At 36.2% G+C, this 12,500-nt stretch overlaps 1 protein-coding gene across 2 annotated transcripts in view; it reads left to right on the forward strand.

Annotated features, from left to right (window-relative positions):
* The window catches only part of LOC119582758 (carbohydrate sulfotransferase 11-like), an 87,335-nt gene that overhangs the window by 5,737 nt on the left and 69,098 nt on the right, over positions 1-12,500 (forward strand). The window contains exon 1 of one of the 2 annotated variants that reach the window (XM_037931181.1): positions 8,982-9,188. The exons of the other annotated variant lie outside the window; for it this stretch is intronic. Within the exon in view, the coding sequence (XP_037787109.1) occupies positions 9,154-9,188 (35 nt within the window). The 5' untranslated portion in view covers positions 8,982-9,153. Of the gene's footprint in view, positions 1-8,981; positions 9,189-12,500 lie in introns of those variants that run through there. 2 annotated transcript variants of the gene reach the window in all.

The raw sequence follows: 12,500 nt of genomic DNA on the forward strand, positions 1-12,500 counted from the left end.
GTGTGTGTGGGTGTGGGTGTGGGTGTGTGTGTGGGTTTTGGTGTGTTGTGTGTGTGTGACATAAAATATATCGTTATACATATATATATATATATATATATATATATATATATATATATATATATATATATATATAATTATATATATCCCAAACCCCATCCTTATCCATTCCAAACATCGTCCTAAATCCTCCTCTCCCACACCATTCGCTCCTGCCTGGACCCCCTACTGCAAGCCTACAATTTATGCATATTATAATGCATGGGTTCATATAATGGAGTGCGTATGTGCGCTCAGGCTGACACTGTTCAAACGTCTGTGCACGAGTGTCCGTGTATGCAAGAGAAGCAATACATACGCGCGTTTAAACTTATGATGTGTGAATGTATATGTGTGTGCGTGTATGTGCATGTATATGTATGTAATGTGTTGGTTGTGTATATATATGCGTATATATGTGTATATCACGTATCACAGAAAAGAGCTGTGATACGTGAATTTCGAAAGGAAATCGTCCGACACCCACACATGCAGCCCTGATTTAGCCCATGCGACTTCTTATTGTTTCCAACCTTTAAAAAAATGAATGGCACCAATTTTCTATCAGTTGAAGATATAAAAAGAGCTGCATTGACATGTTCAGATCCGCATATATATGTGTATGCAAGTGCATGTGTGTAGTTGTGTATAATGTAGGAGTATGTATGCATATCATATGCATAGGAGCATATGTAAAGGTGTATGCTTGCAGTAAATGTGCACGAAAATGAACATATGCATAGTACTTTTGCGGGTGATCAACTATGTCTGCACTAGGTGTACATACGCATACATGATATCAGCGTATAAAATATAATTACACATATATGCACTTCTGATACTCAAGCCCATGCCACGGGAGTATATCCTGGTGCAGTGAGGCAGGCCCGTGCGATGCTGTTCATAAGTCCACACTAGACAGGGCCAACCTGCTCGAGGGGCTTATTGGTGGCATCCCGGCTACCCCAAGATACACTAAGCCAGTAGGTGGGGGGGGTAACTTGACTGTCTACTTCTCAATCAAAAAAACATGATTGCACAAACAGAGAAACGGCCCTCATTCCCCGGTTAGGGCGGCGATCAGGATCGCTCCGGAGCAGAGGGTGCTAAAAAAAATCCGGTTAAAAACAGGCCGCCACATGTTGATGAACCTTTGTACATATAATATATGAGAACTGAATCCGACTTACTAGCATTACTTGAGGAACTCTTTCACATTAAATGGGATGTGGTAGGACTCTGTGAAGACTAGGTGAAAAACAGAAGATACTTAATGATGAACACATGCTCTATTAGAGAGGTAAACCCCAGTGTATAAGCGAAAGAGTGGCTTCAGTAACAATAGAACTAAACAATAGGTGCAACTTAAAGATTGTTCAAGTCTATGCTCCAACTGCAGCCACAGTGATGAACAAATCGAGAGCTCTATGAAGATGTCCATTTAGCCAGTGAGAGTAAAAACCCATTCCACAATAATTATGGAGATTTAATGCCAAAAGATGTAAAAAGACAGAGGGAGAAACTAGTGGGGAATTACGGCACTAGAGATGAGAGGGGACAAATGCTAGTCGATTTTGCGGAGGCTTGATCATTCAAATATCGTGAATACATTCTTTAAAAAAAGGCTAGATCGGAAGTATACATGGAAGTCGCCATCTGGCATCAAAAACAAAATTGACTTCATAATTTCAAATAGGTGCAATAAGTAACAAATGTGGTATTTATTAATAAATCAATGTTGGCAGCGACCACAAAATGGTCAAAGGCCAAATTGAATTACACTTCAGAAGGGAAAGGAGCAATCTCATCAATAAATTGCAGCCAAAATAGCTAACTTGAAGACCATAGCGACAGAATTTAACCTTAACATCCAAAACAAATTTTCACCTTTCAGCGACAAAGATCTCAACACTGACCAAATCAACAAACAGTTCAATGACATAATAAAGGAAGCTGCGCTAGAAGTAGGCAGTAAGAATGTCAAGTAAAGCTCCAGCAAGCTCTCGGTAAAAACTAAACAGCTTTTGCAAAACGTAGGGTCATGAAAGTATCGGCAAACAAAGACAAGACTATAAACAAAAAGAAGAGAGAACATATACGGAAATTCAATATTCAAATAATAATGAAAACAGTGATCTCGGGTACCGGCATGAAAACAGCTAACAGGGAGAAATCAAATATATGCAATAAAGAAATCTGACAGAGAAGTGACATTAATAAGAATGAAATCATAAGAGGAGCAGAAGACTTTACAGGAATCTATACAATCAAATGAACAGCCACAGATAGAAGTGAACACGGTAACTAGAGACATACCTAAAAGCACAACAGAGGAAATAAAAAGAGCGCTTAAAGGCATGAAGAGAGGGGAAACACCAGGTGAAGATGGAATTAGTATAGACCTTATAATAGATGAAGAAGAAATTGCAACAGTAAACTAGCCAATCTTTTTAACAAATGTCATCTCAGTGGAAAAACTCTGAATACCTGGAAAAATGCAACAATTATGTTTATGCATAAATAAGGGGATAGAAAGGATCTAAAAGACTACCGACGCATAAGCCTCCTTTCAGTTTCACACAAAAGTCATCACAACTCGCATCTTGACAATCTGGATTTGACAGCCTAGAAAACAAGCAGGCTTCCACAGTGGATTCTCAACAACAGACCACATCCACAAGTTCACCCAAATAAGAGGAAAAAGTAATGGATATAGGAAACTCCTCACTGATTATGAAAAGGCATTTAACTCTGCATAAATACCAGCAGTACAAGCTATTCGAAGACAGGGAGTAGAGGAGGTATATTGTAAAATATTAGAAAGTATGTACGAAGATGGGACAGCAACCATCATACTCTATACAAAAAAACGATAAAATGCCAATTAAAAAAGAACTCACCAAAACTTTTTATGCCTGAGGAAATTTCCATTCAAAAAAGCTAGAATAAAAAAATGAAAACTGAAATGCAGCGATAATAAACGATCTGAATAGAGAAAGTCTGAAAGTCAGACTTAGGATGAACAGGAAGAAACTAAGATCCATGTTCAACATTTAGAGTTAAATTTCAATTAGATAATGTACAAGTCGAAAGCGCTAGAGGTAGTGGACAAAGTATATATACACCTAGGGAACTCATACATCTAGCAAAGAGGAAATTAACGATGCATCAGGCTAGGCGGGCCCACCTTGGGCCCAGACACAGTAGCATACTAAGAGGCTCCTTGCCAGTATGTTTAAGAAAAGAAGTCTTTAACAATGTGTTCTCCCATTTTTGGACCTAGGATCAGAAACCATGGACTTTAACAAATGACTGGAGAGGAACCTAATAAATGCCAGAGAGGGATGGAGCGCTTGATGTTGAGATCATATGAGAGCTATGTAAAACCAGGGAAAACAGACAAAAGTGGAAGATATACTGTGAGCATCGAAAAGAAAAAATGGCAATGGGCAGGTTCATATATGTCGGAGACAGGATGACAGATGGACAAAGTAACAAATTGGGCCATAGATAAAAAAAGAGGCCAATGGCCAGACTAATGACAAGATAACGGGATGAAATAATGAAAATTTTGGGGGAAACCCAAGACTGGAAACAAAAAAATGCATGACAGAACAAAGTTGGAAAAAAATGGGAGATTGATTCGGCTGATGATCATCGTGATATATATATGCGTGTGTATGGTGTGTGTGTGTGGTGTGTGTGTGTGTGTGTGGTGTGTGTGTGTGTGTGTGTGTGGTGCTGTAGTTATACATTATATGTATGTGTGTGTATGGTGTGTGTATGTGTGGGTGTATTATATATCAGTAATAGGGGTTTGTATTTAAGGGGGCATCGAAAGGAATGAACAAGTAGACTAACACAGTTGTGATGAATTTTTGATCACCTGTGAGATGCAAGGGAAAAAAACCAATTACCGTTTTTAGAGACACTATTTGCCAACAATTATGGCACATTTCCCTACTAGCATTACCGAAACCAACCTTCACTGGCCTCAGACTTCAATCCTATAGTTGTGTAGCAACTGGTCAACTTTTCATGATGAAATTGTTTTTTTTCTTAAAAAAAAACTTTGAAACTGATGAGTATCCGCTGTTTTATGTGATGGAAATTACTAAAACTTTCCTGTGTAAAAAATTTTCGGGACCAACACACTGCCTCTACTGTAAAAAAGACCATAGATGTGAAACTATGGGTAATTAAGCTTTGGAAAAATTTGGAAACAACTAAAATCATTGTTACGGAATAATTACCCCAATGAAATTCACTTTGTCTTTACCAATACTAATAATATCGCTAATTTTCTCAAACCAATGAGATGTACTCTGACATGTCCTAACGTTGTCTATTTAATACCTGCCCTTGCGCCAAGCTCAGTTTCGTGGGGTCTACCTCATGATGGTTACATAACTGCATCTTAGAACGCAAATGCAAAAACCTTCAAGACTTGCCTTCCATTGAGGAAACCATCCTTTTTCGGCAATAAGAAAACACTCCCTACATCACTCACATCCTTTCTATAACACAAATCTTAGTATTCTGTCGTCACACTCTTCCTACCTAGACCTCATCATCTCGGAATCCTTTTTGAAGATGAAACCCGAACTCAATAACACAACCAATGCAACCACCTTGTTTACTCAATAGGCCTTCCCTCTCAACTACCATGCATTTTGGTTAGTTGCAGTATGGGCATGTTGTAATTTATGTATATGTGTGTGTTGTATTACATTTATGTTTATTATGTTCTTCTGTTTATATGCATTACCCCATGTTTATATTACCCCCTCTACTTTCATGTAACTGCTGTTTAGTTCGTTTTTGTTTAAATCTAAATCAGAACCGCACAGTTGTAATTTTAAGTTTCTAACCAAATGGTTCTTATATGACAGCACTGATGATGGAGGGTTAGTACACCTTCGAAACGTTTGAATAAACATGTGTATGTATATATGTATATGTATATGTATACTTATATACTGTAGGTATATATATACATATATATACACTGTGTCTACATATATATACATATACATACACACACAAACGCATATGTATGTATTATGCTTGTATGTATGTATATGTATGTATATATGCATATATGCACATATATTTACTATATATCGAATTTTGCAGATTGTGTAATCAACGTTTTCGTAAAAAAAGAGCAAAAGGTGGCTATATATATATATATAATATATATATATATATATATTATATATATATATATTATATATAATATAAATATTATATATCTATATATATATATATATATTATATATTATATATATATATATATGTACTTATTTATGTGCACATATTCATGTCCCAGCACACGCACACACACATACATATATATGTAAGTGTGTGTGTTTTATATATATTATATATTATATATTATATATATATATATATATATATATATATATATATACATATATATATATATATATATATATATATATATATATATATATATATATATATATATGTATGTATATATGTGTGTTATATATGTTTAGTTAAAGACACACATTATATTTATATCTAAATGTATATACAGTTTTCATATATTATATATATTATATATATATATAATATATATAATATATATATATATATATATATATATATATATATGTGTTGTGTGTGTGTGTGTGTGTGTGTGTGTGTGTATATGTATATGAATATACATACATATATATAAAATATATGTTATAAAGTCTGTGTTCTATCTTAATCGGCGTTTATCCTATATGTGGTATCGAGTGATCCAACAGAGTACGAGATAACAAGTTTCAACCTATCTCAGTTCCGCCCAAGCTACCCTGTTTGCGCTCATATTCAGAAACCTTGGGACTTGGACGGAGAGCCAGACCGGCATCTCGCGCCCAGCTCTCCGTTTAAGGTGTCCCGAGTGTCTCTGAATATTGGGTAACCAAAGGGAGATCACCAGTACGGGCTGCTTCAAAAGCACCAGGACTCAAACGCTTTGATCGATCAAATTTACTTACACACATTTAAAATGCATATGTCTGCTGATATCCACGAAAATGAAATTATCAGGAAATACAGTAGGATCTCCATTAGTCGACAAGATGAAAGTATATGAGAATATACAGTAATAATCTTTAAAGAAACAGAAGAATGGGAGATGACCCTAATATGCACTTTTTTCTTTTTTATGAATGAAGTTTTCTACATTTAGTAAATACGAGCTTTCTGATAATACAAAGTAAATATCATTGTTTCTTAAGTAAAAAGGAAACAACGTCGTCAGTTATAGAGAAATCTATTACTTATATGTAAGTTAATATGCTTAGAACATTACTTTATAAGTTCTTGTATAGAAAAATAACACATACCATTTTCAGTCTGACTAGATAATTAACAATCAAATAACAATGCATTTATGGGAACTAGGTGTAAATAAGGAAAAGTACAACGGAACAATACAAGTTATAACTGACATTGCAGAATAATTGTTTCTACTAATTAATTTCACGAACTTGGGTGATATTTGCTTCCTTAGAACTCAGGGGGTGGGGTAGTTGGGTGGGACTACTAGCTTCAATGGTGTTTGTTTTCCTTTTCCAATCTGCGGCTTTTCATGACTGGGATTTTTTCTTTTCCCTTTTTCCTTTTCGGTGACCATCCCTTTCCTAGGGAACAGCAGTGAGGAAGCAGAGTTGCTGAAGAACATAGGCTTCAGCTTGGAGGAGTTTTGTTTGTGAAATGCATACGCTTGGTTAACTGTCATTAATTTTGTGTGGATCTAATAGCATGAGATGGGAGTGTGTTCGATAACTTACAGAATATCTACGGTTGATAAAATTCTGACTTAGAGCTACACATATAGACATCAACAGCAAGTGTAGCAGGCTGTTCTTCAACGGATAATAACACTGAAACTAGAGCGTATCTGGTCAGCTATGAGGCGCAACAACCCACAGGGTTTTTGCCGATTCCGCCTCTGCAAAATACCTATAAAAGGGAATTACACAGGAATATCTGATAATCTGTTCGTGCTGGAATAGCCATGTATTATAATGTGTGCATACAATGTGTTATCAACCTTTTCTTTCTTTCTTTCTTTTCTTTTCTTTTCTTTGTGTACATTTTTAACGAAGCACTAGAGGAAGAGCAGAATTTAGCACATTAATAACTCCCATTCTTAAATGTTTTATACATTATAAAGTACATCACTTTTAAATAAATCTTTACTAGTGGGTTCTAAGGAAGGCCAATTTGTAGTAAAGTATATAAATTAATATAGAAAGATTAAGGAAAGGATATAAATTTTGGGGCACCAGAAAGCCGTAAATATTTTAGAAGAAATTTGTGGAAACATTGCAGTAAAAAAATACATATAACTGTATTTTTGAGATTCATGGCATCATGCTGTGTATAACGTTTAATTTCAGTAGAGGCGCCTTTTCTTTTATACTTTAAGTTTCTTTCTCCTTTTCTTTTCTTTATACTCATAAAAATCGAAATCGTATTTGTCTCCTCAAAAACTGGGTGGCCAAGCCAGCCCAAGTCAAGTGCTGGTCCCAAAGCCCGGATAAATAGAGAGAATGATTACCTAAAAAGGTACCACCGGCACTCTCCGTGGAAAGGAACTGGGGACCCTACCACGTACTCACTCCAAGAGCATCACAACATGAAACTACAATTTAGTATCATGCTGTGACCACGGCGGCTCAGACATGAACCTACCGTTAAAAGAAGAGAGAATTATCTTAATCTGTTGACTTTGTGGACATGACTCTGAAACTTGCTCCGAACACATTCATCAGCAGCTTTCATTTTCGTTCGATTTCGATAGCGTATCGCTCAGAAGCTCATAATCTGTGTAACTATATACTAGCAGCTAAGGAACAAACAAAAAAATGAATAAAATATATATAAATCTTCGAAACTTCTTTCTTCTCGAACCTTTGCTATAAAAAATATATAATTCCTTTTGTTTTGTTTCGTAATATGTTATATATTAGTCTAACGAAATCAAAGGAAAACCAAAGAGGAACAGATTGATATGATGAAAAATGCCATCAAATTGAGTGAAAAGCGTAAACTGAAAAAAAGAATCATTGCTGAAGTCACTCTATAAAATGGATTAAGTACGCCAGCTGACGCAACTTAGAAAGGGTTACGTGGCATGGAAAGCTTGCGAACCGCTGTTGTAAAGATAAGCAGTACAAACAACACATGGGTAAAAGGAAGGAAATCCATAACTGCCACCTCCACGTTGCCTTTATCAGAGATAAGGAAGAACAATCTGCTTGTATGAGATTGGGCTATCGAATGACTTTGTTTGGGGAGCGTTTCCCATACACACGTATTCTCAAATATTACTGATACGATCTTAGGCATAATATTATAGGCGTTGTTTTTATATAGTTTTCAATAGATGTTTAACTGTTTGTTCAGACATATAAGCTATAAACAACCCTTGTTTGTTCATAACACCACTGAGCCCCGAAAACAAACAAAAAATATATATTTCCCAAAAAAACAAATCCCTTGTTTGACCAAAGAAATAAAATATTCATCAACTGTGCCTTAGCAGTTATGGCTCTGAAAAGCAATATGCTATGTATTATGTACTTCAATATTGAAATGAAATGTTTAAATATTCTGGCAATTCACATCATTAAACCGGTTTACAAATGTAGTATTTTCTTCTGTCCTTCGCGTTTTCATTCATCTATATCATTCATTCAAATATCATCATAATTTCGTAATTCTATCATATAACATACAACTTCGTAGAAAAAATATTTACTTTAAATGGATAATTGTGGCATCCACATTAAATGTTTAATACTTTTTACACTGAACAGAAAATCTAGAAAAAATGCGGTTTGATATGGCCAATTACGTAACAGAATTAATCTTTGATAAGACACCTAGGGATCAGATCAGACTCGCCTGAAACACCAGACTGTACGCGCGACTAAGTGACTCCGTTTTGTGTTAAAGTGCAGTGAATTTACAGATGCAAGTAAAAATTAGTGAACTTTGTGGAAAGACATTGTCAAGATCTTGTTTTCAAATCATCTCATCATTTCTGTATTTAATATATTGTGAAAGATATTTTCTCCGAGAGGAATGACAAACATTTCGAAACGGAAAATATACATGAGGTAAGTATTGCAGATAACTGTTATTGGCCCGACAGATGTTTGTTTGTTTTATTTCATATATAAAAGTTCATGTTTATAATTGGCAGATTATACATTTTCATGTTGACCTTTACTTTCTAGTATGCTTTGGGCTAATTGTGTCACATATGACAGGGATTGTTTATGTTTATAATTATAGAGATAGATAACATACAGTTCTGGGACAATTACTACGAGTCTACTTGCCTGGCCATTCCTCTCCCGGAAGTGATGCGTGGTCGGCGACCCCGTGATGTTTTCAAAGCGAACCTTTTCCCCCAATCTTATAAAAGGGACAATTGCCCGCCTGCTTCCCGACTAAGCATGCATAAGAATCGAACAGCTCTTAAGAAACCATCACGGTGGCACCTTTACCGTCAATTTTCGCCGCCGCTGCCCCTCTGCCCGCGCCGTGCTCTGCTGCCGTGCTCCGCTCTTCCTCCTGACGCTCGGGGTGTTGCTCTCATCTTCTTTTTCTCTCTTCCTTCTTCTTTATCTCTCTTCCTTCTTCTTTTTCTCTCTTCCTTCTTCTTTTCCTCTCTTTATTCGTTTTCTCCCTTCCTTCTTCTCTTTTTCTCTCTTTATTCTTTTTCTCTCTTCCTGCTTTGTCACGTATTACAAAAGTAGCCTTAAGTTTCTCAAATGATACAAGTAATAAACAATAAATTCAAACAATATACCATAATCAGTATAATGGTACAATGAGTGTTAATATGGTGAAGGGTATGTGGGCATGGGAAACGAGCGTGTTCGCAGGGTGAACAAGCGTAACGTCATAGCAAAGGAGGCCTTAAGTTGTGCGGCAAGATGCAAGATGGTGAGGTGGCGAAGAAGGCGACGGCAGACGGGTGGTGACTTCCACACGCTCCACACTACCCGTACGAGGGCAGACTTAACCCTGACAAGATTAGGCGAAGTTTCTCTACCCCTCACTTGCACTATTCTATACGCCCAATATTTTAAAAATATAATAATAATAAATAAGCAACATTCATTTTCGAAAGCTTTTAATTCTGCTCCAAATTCCCATAAACGCAAAAATCCAAGGTCGTCTCTTAAACAGAGCAAGAACTTAATACATAACAAACTTCTTTTTCTCCCTTCTTTTTCTCTCCTGAAAGATCCTTGCGCCGCCACCCTGCCATAGCAATGGCTCCAACACAGAACATTGCCATTCGCTCTTACCATACCGGTTATTACGTTTCTTAAGAATAATAGACTTCATGTTTTATATTGTGGGTATGACTCTGTTGCGTACGAGATTTGGTTCATACTGGCCCAAAGATCACATTACATTTTTTGCGGTTGTTAGTAAGGATACAATATTTGATTAGAAGTTATGATTCAAGTATCCAAAAACGAATAAAAACGGATTTATTTTCTACAATTTCATATTTGCTTTTAGTACTGGTATTTAATTACAATGTCACGGAGTGTGTGTAGTGATGAGTATGTTCAAGATATTATTTACGTTCGTTGTCAGCCAAGTCGTCTACACGCGACATGAAACCTCTAAATGTATAAATTGATGTATGAATTAATTACGCCTAAAAAATATAAAGTTAGAACATTACTTGATGTTCAGAGATGCTGTTCATATCTTCAAGTTCGTAAATAAAGGAATGATTTTGTGAAATTCAAGATATAGATTAGGAGTGTTTTTGTTGCTCGATTACAGCACGAACGAGTGGAGAAGGGAGAGTGAAGGTGGAAACAAGCAGTGGTACAGTGCTACACAAAATTTACAAAAGGATAGAGAACGAGTGGTGGTTCACATGAATAGACAAGTATCCGTCATGTTATAATGTGTTCTCTGAGTGGACCTTTTAAGGGTTGTCATCGTTGCAACATCTGTAAGAAGAGACCCTGCATTCTTCTCGTCGTAGGATGACATGTCCGCGACGGTGACACATTAGCATTACTAACAATGGCATAAACATAAGAAAAAAAAATCTGCAATATATTAATTCCAGGGGAAGTGCAAAAAAATCACGACAATAGAAATAGATAAAGATAAACATACTTGACAGAACCAAACGAACATTTCATCTAGCTTTCTAGCTATGGAAGCTTCACTCCCTGGTTGAATTTTAAAATGATATTGGCAATAAAGAAATCAGTGAAGTCGTCAGTCCTACACGTGTGTATTTATTTAATTGTTTATCTTTTCATTTATTTATTTTGTGTTTTTTCCTTGCCTGAAGCTGTTTAATCCTTGCGCTTTTTAGTAAATCCTCAGTTTCCTTTTTTAAAAATCGCCTCTAAATTGTCTCGCCCCTCCCTTTCTTTTTTCTTTCTTTCTTTCTTTCTCCTCCTTTCTTTCTTTTCATTCAAGTTCGAGATCCGTCAAACGTTGTCAGTCGAGTTGGAAGGACGGAGATCAGGAGGAAAACTTGCTAGTGTGAGGGCGCTTTATCCATGCTAATAAAATCTAAAGAAAGATCATACATATCGAAGTCCTTTTATTGTTTCAATTAATAGCAGTAGCTGTGGTGTTTATTAACATGTTAAGATATAAGGCAAGCTACACCACAACCACCACACAACACACACCACACAAAACCACCACACACACACCACACACACACACACACACCACACACCACACACACACACACACAGATATAGATATATAGTACCCATTTACATTGCGTCAAATAAGGATAAAGCGATCTGATTGATCTGTTAGCAGACGTTATCCCTCCTTTCTTCTTCGTATATGATGAAAAGGTTTCAAATGTGATAGTTTACTTTGAATATATAAGTAAACAAGGGTCTTCTTTTCTTGACTGCATGAAAAAAAAAAATTTTCCTTAAGGTTGATTCATGAAACAGTGTTTAAATTTTTGCATAATTTTTTCGCGTTTAAAAAGGGAAAATATTTTTCTCACTAGACAGGACTGAAGCCTGTGACACCGGGCGAGTTCAGTCCTTTTTCAGAGCAAGGACCAAGATAAACAAATCAACGTTTTATGCTAAATACTGATGGTTTGATGAAATAATATATTACTTCGCATATTTTCTCTTGAAAGTGAAGCAGACTATTTTTCAGGTGTTAGAGATTGTAAGCCAAGTAATAACGGACAACCTTCTTGGTCCCGATTCAGTAAAGACAGTCTTTGAAAGTCAGCCATATTCTGCAGAGGATAGATACATATACGCGCGCGCGCGCGGTGTGTGTGTGTATGTGTGTTTTGTGTGTGTGTGTGGTGTGGTTGGTGTGTATGTATGTGTGTGGGAGATCTGGTGTGCGTGGTGGTGTGTATGTGTGTTGTGTGTGTGAGTTGTGTTGTG

This window comes from Penaeus monodon, chromosome 16 (genome assembly GCF_015228065.2).
Source record: "Penaeus monodon isolate SGIC_2016 chromosome 16, NSTDA_Pmon_1, whole genome shotgun sequence".
Taxonomy (NCBI): Eukaryota; Metazoa; Arthropoda; class Malacostraca; order Decapoda; family Penaeidae; genus Penaeus; species Penaeus monodon.